At 45.3% G+C, this 18,618-nt stretch overlaps 1 protein-coding gene across 2 annotated transcripts; it reads left to right on the top strand.

The window, feature by feature from the left end:
- The first annotated feature begins 7,685 nt into the window (after positions 1 to 7,685).
- LOC117851587 (ABC transporter G family member 42) lies at positions 7,686 to 18,116 on the top strand. Of its 2 annotated transcripts, XM_034733425.2 has the most exons (21): positions 7,686 to 8,413; positions 9,732 to 10,186; positions 10,281 to 10,357; positions 10,788 to 10,841; positions 11,886 to 11,976; positions 12,783 to 13,084; positions 13,180 to 13,461; positions 13,559 to 13,875; positions 13,964 to 14,124; positions 14,208 to 14,323; positions 14,406 to 14,562; positions 14,673 to 14,786; positions 14,872 to 15,047; positions 15,163 to 15,510; positions 15,769 to 16,059; positions 16,134 to 16,217; positions 16,334 to 16,467; positions 16,596 to 16,823; positions 16,907 to 17,078; positions 17,163 to 17,417; positions 17,505 to 18,116. In XM_034733425.2, the coding sequence occupies exons 1-21, from the start codon at positions 7,998 to 8,000 to the stop codon at positions 17,772 to 17,774; spliced, it is 4,500 nt and encodes a 1,499-aa protein (XP_034589316.1). In that variant the 5' UTR covers positions 7,686 to 7,997; the 3' UTR covers positions 17,775 to 18,116. The 2 variants fall into 2 exon arrangements, with proteins under 2 accessions (XP_034589316.1, XP_072149323.1); XM_072293222.1 differs by having other exon boundaries at positions 16,907 to 17,417.
- The last annotated feature ends 502 nt before the right edge of the window (positions 18,117 to 18,618 follow it).

Below are 18,618 nucleotides of genomic sequence, written 5' to 3'. Positions count from 1 at the left end.
TCTCTTTAGCACCGGATGATCCAACGGTACCATTGGATGAAGCATCGGATGAATTTTGGATGTGTCAATGAAGAGGCCAACGGCTAGTTGCACCGGATGTTCCGATGTATGCCAAAATAGATCATCGAAACATCTAATGGTATACTTTAACTAGCCGTTGGAGCAATGGCTCTTTGAGCTCTTGGACTATTTATACCCCTCCACTCGCTCATTTGGAGTTGCTAGATGAACCTGGAGTGTGCAGAAGTCCATTGGAGATCAAGACTCATCAAGAACACATCCAAGCCGCCAAAAGTGCATAACTGATTATTCAAAGATTTAGCACAATCTTAGTAGAGTAGTTAGTGCTAGGATAGGCCTAGAGAAAGGGAGAGTGCAAGGTGTGCCTACCTTGTGATCAGTTCTAGGAGTGACCCATAGTTGTACAAGGTGTGCCGGCGTCTTGGAGCCTTGGTGGCTCGCTGGCAAGTCTCCAACCCTCCGGCTTGGTGTGGAGCGGCATTGATGATCGTGTGCAGGGGACGTGGAGAATCTCTTCCTTCGTGGAGAAGCTCCTTAGTGGTGACGGCATCAAGGTGATCAGGCAACTTAGCGTGAGCCTTTGTGGCAAATCAAGGGGTGTCCCGAAAGAGATTTGGTGACCAGGAAGTAATACTCTTGTGTGAGTGCTTCAACAACGTGGACTAGTGGTGGCTTAGTGCCTACTGATACCATGGGATAAATCATCATGTCAAGAGTTTGCTTCCTCTCATCCCCATCTCTTACGTTTCAGCATTTCTTTCTTGCAACTTGTGTGCCTTTACTTTCTTAGTGTAGTACTTCCTCCGTTCCTGAGTCTCTGTCGCCTGAGCGTTTTTCGTTTTTCTACTAGACTCCGCCGTCTGAGCTTCTTTCCCGATTTTCTCGGTAGCGCAGGCTTCTTTCCCGGTCTCTGTCGCCTCGTTTCATCTGCGCACTCTTTACTACGCCGCTCGCTCCATTAGCTTTTATACGTATGCGACGTTTGCTCCGTCTGCCTATGTACTACCTCTTCCGTGACCGCGAGCACCATCAGCCATCGAGCCTCAGCGCCATCGTTGCCTCTTCAGCCATGGATGGCCTGTTCGGCACCGGCGACGAGAAGCTTGTTCGTGGTGTGAACTGGGCGCTGGATTCATGCGACAACGAAGAAGAGAATCAGCAGGAGATTGCCCCTGCCGAAGAAGATGATGCTGACGGCGTTCATGCTCTAATGCAACTTGCATCAACTGAGGTAGCCAAGTTTCAATCTGACAAGGAAAGAGAAGATTGCACTAGCTTGCTGCTCCCTGTCTACCTTCCTCTTTTGTATGGACAACATGAACAAGATGTACACGATGCCTCTGTTACTTTGTTTTGGATTGGATGTGGCCTTGTTCACGAGTATGCTTTGGTATAGTTTTATCCATGATTTTGTTTTGATGTTGGATGTCATCTAGACAGTGTAAATAAGTTTATCATGAGTTGTGGATGGAATCTGGAATTTTTAATTTTGCTTGCAATTTGAATTCAGGCTAATAGATCATTGCAACTCCTTGCTGAATCTGATCTGACAAGATAACACCTCTAAGTACCGACGAATTGCATGGCTTGATTATGAAGCTGCAAAGGGCACTTCAAAGTAATGGGAAGACGTCCTTGCAGCTCAAGGGTCTTCTTCTTCATGTGAGGGATGTTGTAGTGTTGCCCGCCGTTATGCTTCATGATCTCCATCATGCAACCTGCTGGGTTAGGAAAATTCAGTTCGATCTATCCACCGGATAGTTTTGATATGCCTCATCAACCTTCTTGATAACACCGTTAATGTTGTTTGGTGTACCTTTCTCAAACAAAGCTTGGATTGCTGCAAAAAATCCAAGATCCAAGACATTCAAATCAGGTGAGTTAGGAGGTTGGCATGTTAGCCTAATGTCCCAACCATCAGCTTGGGTGGCCTGCACAAACGCTGGATCATCTACAGCAATGTGAGTCCTCGCATTGTCTTGTTGTATGAAGATTGGCATCCCTCTTTCTTTGGCTGGCCACTTTGCCTTCAATGCTAGTAGAACTTTGTTCACCATAAAGTCTCGGCTCACATCCTTTGTTACCAATGTCATGGGCTTTGTTACAGGGTCACCTGCAAATGCATACAAACTTATGTTAGGCACCAAGACAAAGTTATGTAAAGCATATAAAAAATTGAAGAATGTCTTACCTCTCTCCCTATTTGGACTCTTTCTTTTTGCTGGTTCTACCTTGACAAAAGGGAAAATCCCTATTTTACCATCAAATGTGCAATTTCCATTTGCATCATATCTAGGCCTTGTAACCACAGCTAGAAACATTACCTTTTCTATGAAATTCTTACTTTTAACAGAACGTTGTGGTCTTTCCTCATCATTGGCTAGATAATATTTTTGGTTCTTATATGTTCTATAAAACCATTTTTCGTCAATGTTCACAACATTGTACAATGGTTTGAAAGATAAACCATTCATCATGGACAAACAATATTTTACCTGAGCTTTTTTGTTCTCATCGGTCAAACTAAACTTAAGGTCATTAGTGTGCCAACGAAAGTAGCCTTCTTTGAAACGCTTATAAAGAGTGCTTTTCTTAACTCCTAAAGTATTAGCGAGGTCTTGAAAGGTAGAGCGATGTTTTAGAGGAATGTTTTTTTATGGCCTCCAAATCAATTTCTACTCGTTTCCCCCACAATTCTTGGAATACTTATTCACAATTCCTTGTATTCCACCATCTTGACCATTTTTCCAAATGAATTGTACAACTCTTAAAGGGACATCAAATTTTTCAGAAACTGATTTCGAAACTCCACAATGAAGAATAGGTGGATCAGTTTTTGACAACAAGTTGAGGTAATGGTGATCTTTAGATCATTAGGATAGAACTTCCTTTTCTTATCGTTAGAACCTACAAACATAATGCTTAAAAAATTGAATCACAGATAACTGAAACCTGAAGCTAACCGAGCTACATTGAATCACAGATAACTGAAAATGGTTTGTACATTGTAGCTGTTCGACAACACACTAACCCGAAACATCACCTACATTTGTTGATGCACCTTGCAGACCATCGGTATCCCCTCCATTTGTTGATGCACCTACAGTTCACTAAAACTCTACTGAACTGAACCAAAAAGTCATCTAAATGATCTCTGAACTTATACTGAAAATAGGCTGCACCATCACCTTGCACCGAAGGAACCTGAACACCATCTGTTGCTACGTCTGAAGAAACATGAACTCCATAGGCTGCACCATCACCTTGCACTCCATCTGCTCCATCTTCGTCATTTATGGCATGAAACAAAAAAGAAAGAAAGAAACCGTAACCAGAAGGAGGACATGGTAAAACAGAAAAATGAGTGAAGGAGCACCTTCTATTCCATCGTCCCACACCATGTCATAATCGAGTTCATGAGCAGGGCCATCAAACTCTACAACATCATCCCAATCTATGGGATAGATTTGGCCTGATTCAGGTGGCTGTAGGTTCAAATCGATCCCTAATCTAGGCATTGCTTTGGTACTGCAGCATGAATGAGGCAGAGAAACAGAGAAGCGAGGGGGAGAGTTCGCTGGAATTACCTGGGCATAGCGATCCTCCATGGTGATTTATATAGGCCATGGCAAAATCGAACTAGAGGAGTGGCGGACAATGAAAATTTGATGCTTTGGCGGCTAAATTTTGTTCTAATGGAAGATCAAACGAAAAAGCACGGCCGTGCAGGGGTACGTACGTGAGCGCGCGAAATTATGTGAGCGTGGCCGCCCGCGCGCGGAGGATGTCAGCGCGTTAAACGGTGTTTTCAGCGGCATCAGCGCGTGATTAATCGGGCAAACAAACGGACGCCGGGGCATTAAGAAGACTGCGGTGATTAAAAGCAAATCGGCACTCCTTTCCTGCTGCTTGGTCACTGTACCGATGGTTAATACGCTGGAGACTTAGGAACGGAGGGAGTATGTTGCTAGGATTAGCTCTAGGTTACAAAACTTATTTTGGGATAAGGATTTTCCCACTAGATCAACCATAGAATGCACATCTAAGTTAAGATGATCTAGTTTATGTTTATGCAAAGTAGTAGAAACCATAGGTTAAGGTTTTAAATTGCCTAATTCACCCCCTCTTAAACTACGAGCACCGATTCCTTACAATCTAGATGCCTGTACTTAGTGGTGACGCCCATACTTAGGGGAAGTTTGGATAATAGGTGCTAAACTTTAGCAGTGTCACATCGGATGTTTGGATGCTAATTAGAAGGACTAAACATGAGCTAATTATAAAATTAATTGCAGAACCCCTATGCTAATTCGCGAGATGAATCTATGAAGCCTAATTAATCCATCATTAGCAAATGGTTACTGCAGCACCATATTATCAAATCATGAACTAATTAGGCTTAATAGATCCATCTCGCGAATTAGACTCCATCTATGCAATTAATTTTATAATTAGCCTATATTTAATACTCCTAATTAGCATCCAAACATTCGACGTGGCAGATGCTAAACTTTAGAAGCATTATCCGAACCGGGCTTTACTAAACGGGAATTACATGCTTGTTCGGCAGTGTACAATGTGCATGGCTACGTAAAAAAGGGAGCGCCGGCCGGCAGTATCGTCCTCGTCCCTATCCGTGGCTACGCAATTCGAGACGACGATGGACAAAGAATGGACGCAGGCCTGCCATGGACTGGGTCGTGTGCGTATCTGTTGCACTGTGGCGCACAGGCGCAGGTACTGACAGAAAGGCGAGGACACAGGACTTGTACATTCTTTGATCGATCGTGTTTAAGTACACATTTGTTCTCATTGGTGCGGTTTTTTTTTTTTGCCTGTTTAGTTCCCCAAACTCCCAACTCTGACACTATAGAAAAAGAAGATTCCCTATCACATCAAACTTGCGGTACATGCATGAAGTACTAAATGTAGATGAAATCAAAAATTAATTGCACAGTTTTGTTGTACTTTGCGAGACGAATCTTTTGAGCCTAATTAGTCAATATTTGGACAATAATTCACAAATGCAAACGAAACGCTACAGTATGCTACAGTGCTACAACAGTGATTTTGAACATCCAAATTCAGGCCTTGTATGTGTGTCTTGGTTGTCCTTCTGCTGTTGTCAGGAGCTGATCAACCGGGGGGTCGCCTTCTGGATGTTGTCAGGAGTGAAGAAATAAGCTCCGGTCCTCTGGACCTCTACGGTCAGGAGATGGTAGGGGCTACATCGTCACCGGCATGTTCTTTTCACCTCTCTTTCTCGTTGGCCAAGTTGCTTGGTTAGTTAGATCGCTTTTGGACTCCTGTAAAAGCTTCCTGGTTTCGCATACACACAGCACGGTTGTGAAATACTTGACCTAGTAGTTATATTGTTTGTTTCCTTAGACGTACGCTTTACGGTCATTCTTGGTTCCTCATCATCTGTAAGTAGTCTTAAAGTTTATTTAGATAAGGTGTGGAAAGAATAACCCCTTGTAATTAGTCTTAAAGTTTATTTAGATAAGGTGTGGAAAGAATAACCCCTTGTAATTAGTCTTCCAAAACCAGAGAGTTCAGGACGGAAGTTATTGGCAAGAGACAGGTACTTTTGTTCCCGATTTACCGTGTGAACGTTCGTCAGAGCTTGGCTAGCTAGCTTTTTTACGTGAGTTAGCAGCTAGAAAGCTTATTCACAAACGATTCCATGGAACTTCCATGTAAAAGCACCATGCGCATCACCAGACCACCGTAATAATTTATGTATGCACGGCGAGCCCTAGCTCTGACGAGCAAAAGTCATCCCTTCTAGATTTCCAGACACCGAAATTTATGTACTCCAGAAATTCATCCCGGCCTAGTGCCACCAGCAGGGAAGAGAGATGAAAAGAAAAGACACCCCCAGAAAGGCCATCCTCATTGTTAAATTGGTGCTGGTGGTAGCATGGCTCACGATGTTAATTAAAGGGCATCTCGCCTTACATTACTTGATACTTGGGTAGGAACCTTCTCACGCGCGCTTTAGTTCCTTTCTGTAAGCATCATGTCCAATATGATTCTAAAAGCATTATAACATCATGTGATACGCTTGAGACCTTGACCATTATATTCTTCTCGCTGAGTTCTTGTAATAGCACCTCCCAATTGGGAGTACCTAACTGCCGCAACGGCGCTCAACTCGCACACTCTTCTCCGTGAAAATAAAAAGATCAACCAACCGAATTCAGTATACATAGTGTTTTAACTAATAGTGCGCGGTCAACATAACACCTTTTTGTCCCTTCCGCTTTAAATCATGTTGATCATGCTATTCATGTGACAATATTCTACTACATGATTAGGAATTATTCAGTACTACTAGCTAGCTAATTAAGTCCCGCAGTTGGAAGAAAAAAAAAACAGGGATTTAATTTAGTTTATGACTGTTCATGATGCATGGGAAATTCAGAAAAATAGTAAGGGCCCTTTATTTGGCCCCTCATAGTTGTAAGCTGCAACATTCAAAAATGTGTCCCAAACTGTTGAGACTCCACTCGTATGGTTAACTTGTACTGCAAAGATTTTTTCTTATCATGAAAAATCGTTTGGGTGAAGTAGTAGCCATATTTGAAAGGACTACTACTTTTCTATCCAAACGAGGGAAGAAAATCCCATTTGTAGCTACTGGTGGTGTTACTGTGCTGCTGACCAAAATTGAAGTCATAGTAAGTTGAACAGTGCCCAAATCTGGCTTGGTGATGGTTACTGGATCCCAGCAATATACTTTCAGCAAAACGAGCTCGTAGATATGGCGGGAAAAAGAAAACGACGGGAACTAGATACAAGACGCCGTGGAAATTCTTAATGGGTCAGTGCATCTAGTAGTAGTAGCAGCTAGATTCCTGAATATAGACAAAGGAAAACCAGCCGTGTGCAGCAAATTATGGCCCGTAATCACTGAACTGTTGGGAACGCAAGCGAATCCATTCGCACATTGCTGAGACGAGCGCCATGCACGCACGTCCCCCAGCACCACCACATGACCACACGCGCAAGGTGACACGCACGGCGCCGCAGGCACAGAGCTATCCGGCCGGCCGGGACCCGGAATCCCGCACGGCGTTCCCGGGCGCTCGGTTGGGGGCTTGGGGCTCGGTTCCGCCCTCAGTGCCTCAGCCGAAACAGGCAAGACCCCGAGCCGGCCGCCGATGTCGGTGGGCCGGTGGCCAACCTGCTCCGAGCTTGCTCCCGCTGCTCTGCTCTCGGCCTCTCGCTCAGGGCCTCGGGGGCTCGGCTCTCGCACACCCACCCGGCCGACCCCGCACCCGCACCGCACCAGCGCGCCCCCCCCCAGCCATCTCTCTCTGCCAGGGCGCGTACCCGTGCCCACCTACCGCGCCGGTTTCCTGGGCGATGCCTGCACCCACCCACCGCGGTCCACTGAGGTCAACCGCGCCTGCCGCCGCAAGTCCACACCCCCTTCCCCGTTCCCCCTTCCGGCTTCCTCCCCGCCCACACCAACCCGGCCCAACACCATGCACATGAATCACACACAGTCACCACCGTCTTTTTTATCCGAAAAGCAAAGGCCCCCGTAGCAACGAAACCTGGTTAAAACACATCAGTTGCCAGCCAACCCACGTTAGTTTCCTCCCCGCGCGCGCCACCTGCACGCACCGCATATAAACCCGCGCTCCCTCTCTCTCGCCTGCCCACTCACTCCTCTCCCTCCCTCCCCTCCCCTCACCTCCCCTCCCTCTGTAACTACGCCACACGCAGGGAGAGATTCCAGAGGCTCGACTCGACCATGGAGCTCGCACGGCACCACCACCAACTGCCGCACTGACGTGCGTACGCAGCTCTAGCGGAGCCCATCCTGCAGCTTCGCGCGCGCACGTAACACCACCACCACCAGCAGCAGCAGCAGCCGTGTCTCTAGCGAGGCGAGAAGCACGAGAGCGGCGTGACCACCGCCGGGCCGCCGCGCCGGGAACACACAGCAGCCACCAGAGATCGATATGGAGAGCGCGATGGAGAAGGTATGGGAGTCGGGGCGGCGGATGAGCCGGAGCATCGGGCGGGGCATGGGCATGGAGGCGTGGGGCGTCGACGAGGCCTTCATGCCGCACCCGTGGGCGGGGTCCCGCGGGGGCAGCCGCGGGGGCCGGAGCGGCCGCGACGACGACGAGGAGGCGCTGCGCTGGGCCGCCATCGAGCGCCTCCCCACCTACAACCGCGTGCGCACCGCCATCCTCTCCTCCTCCACGGAGGCAGAGGCCAACGATGCCAAGCCCGGCGGCAAGCAGCAGTTCAAGGAGGTGGACGTGCGCAAGCTAGACGTCGGCGACCGCCAGGAGTTCATCGAGCGCGTCTTCCGCGTCGCCGACGAGGACAACCAGCGCTTCCTACAGAAGCTCCGCAACCGCATCGACAGGTGCCCCCTCCCTCACTTCTTGTGTTGCTTTCCTTTCGCTTCATCGCCGTCGCAGGTGAATAATAATCGATCGATAGCACAGTTGAGAGTTGAGACACACTTTTCGGAATTAGATCGATGGGCGCGCGTGCACAACAGGCCACTGACGCACAGTTCAGTTGCTTGCTCTGCAGGCTGCCAACACAAACCACACACACAAAAAAAGATCGCATTTAATTTAAAATTTTCCTATGGCCATAAGCACGAGTGTTGTCTTCAATAAGTAGGTAGTCAAACGTACAATCGGAGAGGGACCTTCAGTCTGTCCGTCCTTCCAATTCCAAGAGTGTACGCACTCAAAACAGCACGTTTGCAAAAAAACAAAAAGAAAAAGAAAAAGGAAAACAAAGAATCAATGAACATTTATATGTCATGTACCCTTTTTGAAATATGGAAGCAATCTTTGGTTCATTCAAACTACTTTTTCTACCATGTTTTCAGAAAGAAACTACCTTTTGCTCTTTCTTTCTCGGTTCTAATGTGTTGGCTAGAATATGGTTCCTCCTCCTTTATGCATATATCCATCTAGAAGACTAGAACATTGTCCTTGAGGTAACCAGCACCCACCATGAATAGACTGATGGGGTGTCGCTAGTAGAAACGACAGATGGCCCTCCCTTTCTGCCCCTTAATTTCCATTGCAATTGCTTGGCTTTGAGGGGCAATTAGGCTACCTGTTGAGTGCTTGTGTCACAAGGCCACTGCAGTTGAACAAACCCAAATAGCCAGCCGTTGTACTGAAACCAAACTATAGTGGGGCCTTTCAGAAACAAAAAAAAAGGAAAAAAAACTATACATAGTGGAGCCTTGTTAATGAGGTCATCCACCACATGTCCATGACGAGGTTTCTCACGGATCAATTGATGGAGAGTATTCATTATGTTTGTAGCCTACACATACTACTGTTGGTTCTATATTTTTTGGGACTAAACATGACATTTTTTATGGAAGGAGCACTGCCAAGTTAGGACCAGCACACTAGTTTAATTTTTTTTTTAAAAAAAGAATTATAAAGCGTGCACTTTGGATGTGATGATTCCAAAACAACAGGTTCAGTCTGCCTCTGGTCCCAAAAGGTTTGCTTAAAAGTTGACATCCAAACCTCTACAGAGCAGCAGCTAGCTTACTCCAACAATGATGCAACCCAACCCCAATCATTTCCGTCTCCACATAAAAGTTATTCGATGAAATTTTGCTGAATCTGTACATGAACCAATAAGGCATTTTTGCTCAATTATCTCGGGAAAATAATTAATTGAAAAAAAAACAAATGCTGCAGGGTGGGCATCGAGCTGCCGACGGTGGAGGTGCGGTTCGAGCAGCTGACGGTGGAGGCCAAGTGCCATGTGGGCAGCCGCGCGCTGCCGACGCTGATCAACACGGCGCGCAACATCGCGGAGGGCGCCCTGGGCCTCTGCGGCATCCGGCTGGGGAGGCAGGCCACGCTGACCATCCTCAAGGACGTCTCCGGCGTGGTCCGGCCGTCGCGGATGACGCTGCTGCTCGGCCCGCCGTCCTCGGGGAAGACGACGCTGCTGCTCGCCCTCGCCGGCAAGCTGGACCCGACGCTCCGGTGCGCCGGCGAGGTCACGTACAACGGGTTCGCGCTGGACGAGTTCGTGCCCCAGAAGACGGCGGCGTACATCAGCCAGACCGACGTGCACGTCGGCGAGATGACGGTCAAGGAGACGCTCGACTTCTCAGCCAGGTGCCAGGGCGTCGGCACAAAATACGGTACGCATTGCATTGCTTGGCTTTCCAACCTTCGTTAATCAATCGTGAAGAACACACAATCATTGAAGAACAATTAACCATGATGATCGAGCAGATCTTATGACCGAGTTGACGAGGAGGGAGAAGGAGGCAGGCATCCGGCCGGAGCCTGAAGTCGACCTCTTCATGAAGGTAGGGTCCGGGCACAGAAGAATATGGGCTAGTGTATTGTTATTATCAGCATGCACAAAGATTGTCGCGGCAAAACATGAATTAGGAAACTGACATGAAGAAGCTGCAAAATTTAGTTGCGGCGTTCAAATCATGGTCCCAAATTCCGTTCCCAACAAGTGGGACATCTCCTACCTCAAACCACGGAATCTGCTCCTCTGTAAACGACGAAAACATGTTGTTATCACTAACAAAATGTAATTTTCAGATCTAATGTCATCTGGCCCCAGTAAGTGCTAAGTGGGACACCATACGAAGTACTTTAGTGCCAGGAGCCCAGGAGACATAACATCAAACTACATCATGCGAAATAGCACCCAACTCTGCTTTGTTTTGTAGTCTACGTTTTCTTTTGTGCACATGTACTGATTATTCATCATGTTTATACCAGGCCACTTCAATGGAAGGAGTGCAGAGCAGTCTCCAAACGGATTACACTCTCAGGGTAAGAGCCCTGTAGCTCTGTAAACTTTTTTTTTTCTATCTTGCATTACTCTACTTTTTTGAGCATCTATTTTCATCGACGAAAGTTACCGAAAGAGAGCAAAGCCTGGGGACATAAGTCCACAATGAAAAGTTTTCTTTTGACGATGCAAGGACCTCTGGGTTGAGCGCTTCAATATCAGATAGTAACTTTTTGGGTTCAATATCTTCCAGAAGATAAAAAGAACCAAGAATTACTTTCTCCGCACACTCCAAATTTGACAGCACCATTGACCACTGAGCCATTGACACAAGACTCCAACGACGACATTTACTAGTTCACCCAAAAGCCGCCCTTTGTCCACAGCAACAACCCAATGCTGCTTCCAGTAGCCAATCACGGGCAAAAGACGGTAGAGACGTCAGACATGGCCGCATACGGCGCACGCGAAAACAGGTATGATCTTGTGGATCGTGGTGCCATGATTAGGTGAACGAGAAGATAGGAAGGGGAGCATTTTTCCAGGAAGAATCCATCACCAAGTCCACTACTCTGACACACACCACCGAGTAGTTGAGGCTGAGGCTGAACCAAGGTCCAGGGATAACTACTGGTCAGTGGGTTGGTTTGCTCACTCCTGAATCTTTTGACCACTAAACCCAAGCCAAGCCATCTCCTTGACCTGCTTGGGGGACACATTCTCCATTCCTGGTGGGGTCTTGCCGCAAGCAGCTCTGGATGCAGGGGGTTGGTGCACCAACCTGGCCTCACGGCGATGGAGCGCTGGCGTCACCAGATCGTCCCACCTGACGTGTTCATCGAAATGCCCAGCCAGAGGTTTCCACCTTTTCTTAGCTTTGCCATCGGCACAGTTTGCATGGTCAGGGCGGATGGACGGTTGGTGAGGTTTGAAAAAAGGGGTTTTCGCGGGTAACAGTCGCTTTCGAGACGTTAACTGAGTAGTTTGACACCGGCTAATGGCGCTCTACCAGTGTCATCAGATGTGTAACTGCCTTGATCGCGATGGGATGTCTCACTGCCTGTCTGGGTTGTTCTTGGGTGCAGATACTTGGGCTGGACATCTGCGCTGACACCATCGTCGGTGACCAGATGCAGCGAGGGATCTCCGGAGGCCAGAAGAAGCGTGTCACCACAGGTAAATATTTGTTAACTGCTTTGCTCAGCGTTATGTCATGCTCACTGCACGTTGATGTTGAGAAAAAGGGGTGGGGCTGGTAAGGTTGTCTCTTTCTTTCTGGTTTGAACTTTATAGTGTGATGGGCGCAGCGCAGATGCCTGAATCGACATCGAATTTGGATTTATGCGAAAATTAGAAGCTGTTGGGAGTTTAATCATGTAATTTTCCTGAAAGAAACTCGAAAGTCTCAAGCGTATGGCATTCCTAGAAGACTGAAACCTGGCTGACAGCGCAATTCTAGTGTCACATCTTGTGGTTCCAACAAATAAAAATAAAAGATCCTGTGCTTTTGTGCCGTGCCTTTGAGGTCCACACATCAAATACATGGGCATTTGATCGGAATGCAGCAGTTTGTGACGCTGCATCTTGTGGTTCGGGCTTTCCATGGTTGTTGGATGATCACTTATCCAAACAGTAACCACTCCTTTTCTCTTCAAGAGTACAAGAGAAAGCATACTACTCCGTACAATACAATTCTAGTGTACATGTCATGATTCTGGCATAGTGACATGATAAGAGTTTCTAGCCTTCTCGTTGGCAACCTATTCTGTAGAAATTACTGCATTGTAGGGTTAGATGAGTGAATGTAATATATAATAGTTCTAAAATGATTAAAAACGAACAGGACAAAATCTGACAGAAAATTACTGTAGTGCCACTGATTACAGAGGAGCCCTAATGGATGCAGTAGTTGTGCCTGCGCTAAGTGATAAATTTTTTATGAACATTTTTTTAATAATAAACTTTGCTATTTTGTAATGCAGGAGAGATGATTGTTGGCCCAACCAAGGTGCTATTCATGGATGAGATATCAACCGGATTGGACAGTTCCACCACATTCCAAATCGTCAAATGTCTCCAGCAAATTGTGCACCTGGGCGAGGCCACCATCCTCATGTCCCTCCTTCAGCCTGCCCCTGAGACCTTCGACCTATTCGATGACATCATCCTACTGTCAGAAGGCCAAATTGTTTACCAGGGACCTCGCGAATACGTTCTCGAGTTCTTTGAATCCTGTGGATTCCGCTGCCCTGAGCGCAAGGGTACTGCAGACTTTCTTCAGGAGGTAGCATTCAGCACTTGTCTAGTAATCACTTGCTATGTCTCTGAAAGTTCCAGTTTAAGAATTGCACGAGAACCTTTTCTTTGTCTACTTTTCAGGTGACATCAAGGAAGGATCAGGAGCAGTACTGGGCTGACAAGCAAAGGCCTTACAGATACATTTCGGTCCCAGAATTTGCACAGCGGTTTAAACGGTTCCACGTCGGGCTCCAGCTAGAGAACCACCTCTCACTGCCGTTTGACAAGAGCCGTTGCCATCAAGCTGCTCTTGTATTCTCAAAACATTCGGTGTCAACCATAGAACTTCTCAAGGCATCCTTTGACAAGGAGTGGCTCCTTATCAAGCGCAATTCATTTGTGTACATCTTCAAGACTATACAGGTAAGCAGACTTCTTTTGCAAGTCTCACTCGTGCCACTGCTCAAAAGTCCCAATGCTATTGACTGACATTCATTGTCTGTCTGTGTCAACTCTGAAGCTCATCATTGTAGCCCTCATCTCGTCAACGGTGTTTCTAAGGACCCACATGCATCAAAGGAATGTAGATGATGGCTTTGTCTACATTGGAGCACTACTCTTTAGTCTGATAGTCAATATGTTCAATGGTTTTGCGGAGCTCTCTTTGGCCATAACAAGGTTACCAGTGTTCTACAAGCACAGGGACCTCCTCTTTTACCCTGCTTGGGTCTTCACACTACCAAATGTCGTTCTCAGAATCCCATTCTCCATAATTGAATCTATAGTCTGGGTTCTTGTCACATACTACACCATAGGGTTTGCTCCAGAGGCTGACAGGTACAAAAAATAGTTGTCCTTCTCTTTTTACTACTTTATATTCCAGGAACCACAGTTTATAACTGTAAATTGTGGTATTTGCGTGCAGGTTTTTCAAGCACTTGCTGCTCGTGTTTTTGATCCAGCAGATGGCAGGTGGGCTTTTTAGAGCAACCGCCGGACTTTGCAGATCCATGATCATTGCTCACACTGGTGGAGCACTATCTCTTCTTATCTTCTTTGTTCTTGGAGGCTTTCTCCTGCCAAAAGGTCCATTACTTGTCTTTTTCCCTTTTCACTCACACTTTTCTATAGATCAATATTTTAGCCTTGCTGACTAGTTCTTTCTACAGATTTCATCCCTAAATGGTGGATCTGGGGCTATTGGGTTTCACCTTTAATGTATGGATTTAATGCTCTAGCAGTCAATGAATTCTATGCTCCTCGGTGGATGAACAAGTTCGTACTGGTAAGCTCACTACTATGCTGAATTTTCACTAGTTTACAAATATATATTTTTGTTGACAAGGTGTTTGTGCTGATGTTTATAGGACCAAAGTGGTGTTCCGAAAAGACTAGGTGTATCTATGCTTGAAGGCGCCAACATCTTTGTTGACAAAAACTGGTACTGGATCGGAGCAGCAGCTCTCTTGGGTTTCACCATCTTCTTCAATATACTTTTCACACTGTCACTCATGTATCTGAACCGTAAGTGCCTAAACTATAATCTTAATTCCTTGTTGGTCATCCTTAAAATAAAAACTTGCTGGTGATAGTTTTTGTGTCGATATCTAATTCACCTATTCTTTAATCGTCAGCTCTCGGCAAGCCACAAGCTGTTATATCAGAAGAAACTGCAGAGGAGGCGGAAGGCAATGGGCATCGGACAGTAAGAAATGGCAGCACAAAATCAAGGGACGGTGGTCATAGCAGTAAGCAACTCTGACAAAAGTCATAGCTTACAAGTGAAGCTGAAAAACAAATGACAATTTCTAATCTGAGGTTTAATTATTACAGAGGAAATGAAGGAGATGAGACTGAGTGCGCGTCTGAGCAACTCTTCATCAAATGGGATTTCACGAATCATGTCCGTTGGCAGCAATGAAGCTGCTCCAAGAAGAGGAATGGTTCTTCCATTCAACCCTCTTGCCATGTCTTTTGATAATGTGAACTACTATGTCGACATGCCTGCGGTGAGTTCACCTTCATCTATTCTCACCAGTTTTTCCTGTCCCATTTCTCACCATCCTGAATGCGCTTTTACGTTCGAACATGGAAAATTGATATTGAATTCTATTGTTTGCCCAGGAAATGAAACAACAAGGAGTGCAGGATAACAGGCTCCAATTATTGCGTGAGGTTACGGGGTCATTCAGGCCTGGAGTGCTAACAGCACTTATGGGTGTCAGTGGAGCTGGAAAGACTACTCTTATGGATGTCTTGGCTGGAAGAAAGACTGGGGGTTATATTGAAGGTGATATCAGAATTGCTGGCTATCCCAAGAACCAAGCCACATTTGCAAGGATTTCTGGTTACTGCGAGCAAAATGATATCCATTCTCCTCAGGTCACAGTTAGGGAATCTTTGATATATTCTGCCTTCTTGCGCCTTCCTGAAATGATTGGAGATCAAGAAATCACTGATGATATCAAGATTGTAAGTCATGTCCTTTTCCCATCCTGACACTATTCTTTTATTTGCTTGATATCTTTGCTTGGAAGATAAAATGTCTGCTAGTAAGATAAATGGACTAAGAAGTTTGTATTCTTTGTTGTCACTAGGACCTCTTAGTTTGAGTTTTGAAAGATATGACAAGAAACAGTGCAAATAATAACATTTTTTTTATTTGTTTTTAAAGTAAATTACACATCGCACTTTACCAAACTCACATATAACATATCTCAATGGTTGCAGCAATTTGTGGATGAAGTTATGGAACTAGTGGAGCTCGACAATCTGAAGGATGCTTTAGTTGGCCTACCGGGAATCACAGGGCTTTCAACAGAGCAAAGGAAAAGGTTAACGATAGCTGTGGAGCTCGTCGCCAACCCATCGATCATCTTCATGGATGAACCAACATCAGGCCTTGATGCAAGAGCTGCCGCAATTGTCATGCGAACAGTGCGAAACACAGTTGACACTGGACGGACAGTGGTTTGCACAATCCATCAGCCAAGCATTGATATCTTTGAGGCTTTTGATGAGGTGGGTATGAGTAGCATTTACAAGTTGTTCCACCTTTTAAACTATTGGATGTTAACCTGAGCTCTTTTGTGCAGTTGCTATTGCTGAAAAGAGGAGGCCAGGTGATCTACTCTGGACAATTGGGTCGCAACTCCCAGAAAATGGTTGAGTATTTTGAGGTAAATAAAGCTCCATGTCGCGCAAAAAATTATTTTTGCATAAGTAAATTTAAAGCAAGGGTGAAAATAAAAAATTAAAGTGAAATATCTAATCTGCTGTTCAATTATGCAACTAGGCGATTCCTGGAGTACCTAAAATCAAAGATAAGTACAATCCTGCGACATGGATGCTCGAAGTCAGTTCAATTGCTGCTGAAGTGCGACTAAAGATGGATTTTGCTGAGTACTACAAAACATCAGATCTGTACAAGTAAATGATAGCTATGCTCCCATTTTTTAAAAAACATATGTTGCCTTTATTCTCGGCTAGCTGTGTATGCAGTATGTTTTCAGGTTCAATAACTGATTCCTTGTGCAATTCGATGTTATTTTTTCCAGGCAAAACAAGGTACAGGTGAACCGGCTGAGTCAACCAGAGCCAGGAACATCAGATCTTTATTTCGCCACACAGTACTCTCAATCCATAATAGGACAGTTCAAAGCCTGCCTCTGGAAACAGTGGCTGACCTATTGGCGCAGCCCGGATTACAACCTTGTTAGATTTTTCTTCACTTTGTTTGTTGCCTTGCTGCTCGGCTCCATTTTTTGGAGGATAGGCACCAAAATGTAAATTTTCTAACTCTCTTCATCTTTGATCGTTTTGTTCCTAACTTACTAGCATCTGAAAGTGTTGATGCTTTCTATTGCAGGGGAGATGCAAACACTCTCAGGATTGTTATGGGAGGAATGTACACAGCTGTGATGTTTGTTGGTATCAACAATTGCTCAACCGTGCAGCCAATTGTTTCAATTGAGAGGACAGTTTTCTACCGAGAGAGGGCTGCTGGGATGTACTCTGCATTGCCCTATGCCATTGCTCAGGTAAAGAAACACCATAGAACTATTATAAAACACAGTGATAGGTATTATTCGCTCTCTAGAGTCACTCAAATTTTGCTTTTGCAGGTTGTCATGGAGATCCCCTATGTGTTTGTCCAAACAACTTACTACACCCTTATCATATACGCCATGATGAGCTTACAATGGACTGCTGCAAAGTTCTTCTGGTTCTTCTTCATTTCCTACTTCTCCTTCCTCTACTTCACCTTCTATGGCATGATGACTGTCTCAATCTCACCGAACCATGAGGTTGCAGCCATCTTTGCCGCAGCTTTCTATTCGCTCTTCAACCTCTTCTCAGGCTTCTTCATTCCAAGACCGGTTAGTTGTCTCTTCAATCAAACAATTCCTGCCATCCTTTTCTGTAGTATTACAAAAGCTGATTTTTTTTCTCCACTCTTGTTTCAGAGAATTCCCAGATGGTGGATCTGGTACTACTGGATTTGCCCACTGGCATGGACTGTTTATGGGCTCATAGTGACACAATACGGAGACCTGGAAGAGGAAATCTCAGTCCCCGGTGGAGAAAAACAGACAATCAGTTACTACGTAACACATCATTTTGGATACCACAGGAATTTTATGCCAGTTGTTGCGCCGGTCCTTGTGCTCTTTCCAGTGTTCTTCGCATTCATGTACGCAGTCTGCATCAAGAAGTTGAACTTCCAGCAAAGATAGGACCAAAATCTGGCAGCAAAGCTCTTGAGATTATTGAAAGAACATATCCTTTTCTCCTTCCATTTTTGGTTACTTATGTATTGTCAGTGTACATAGGGCGTAGTTTGGGTATTCCACGCATAGCCAAATGTGGCGAGGTCCTACACGGCATTCTAGCCATTTAACCATGGAACATTACAAGAGCGCAATTATTAGTAGAATTTGTTCATGCCCTATTTATTCACTGGGACTTTTTTTATCTAACAAAGTCTCAAGGGCAAGCATGATAAAGCTTTGTAAATGGTGAATTTTTTTTCGTTACTCTAAAGTCAAGGGCAAGAATGAAGGCTGGGATTTATAGTACTCTTTCTATAATGGAAAAATATCTGGCTTAGCCTCTAGAAAAAAATCAGTCCAAACTTATTACAAGGTGATAGCCATCAAGCTGCGAGCATCATGCATCCATGAGGAGGAACTATGACAAAAGCAAGCATAAAACCTTCATAGTTGAATGGGAGACATTGGAAAAATCTATTGGAGAATCTACATCCATGAGAGGCGAAAATCTGCCTGAATGTTGTTTCCAACGTACAAGACATGCTAAAACCACCATCTCCTTGTCTTATTCACTGCGGTGCAATAAGAAAGAATTATAGATGCTGAGCAGTACTTGAACAGTAATATAATCTGTTTGGATGATTTGAGAAAGTATGCAGCGGTAAACAGTTTACACCTGTATTTTACTGTGCACAAGAAAAAACAGTGAAAAACTTTTCCCCTGTAAATTGGTGTTTGGGTACTCCAAAAACAAAACCACACTATATTTATATCAGCACATAACCTATGGAATCAGAACAATACTCTT

The sequence above is a fragment of the Setaria viridis genome, chromosome 4 (assembly GCF_005286985.2).
Source record: "Setaria viridis chromosome 4, Setaria_viridis_v4.0, whole genome shotgun sequence".
NCBI classification, from domain to species: Eukaryota; Viridiplantae; Streptophyta; class Magnoliopsida; order Poales; family Poaceae; genus Setaria; species Setaria viridis.
The sequence above is the reverse complement of the archived record's forward strand: the minus strand, read 5'-3'. Positions and strand labels throughout refer to the sequence as shown.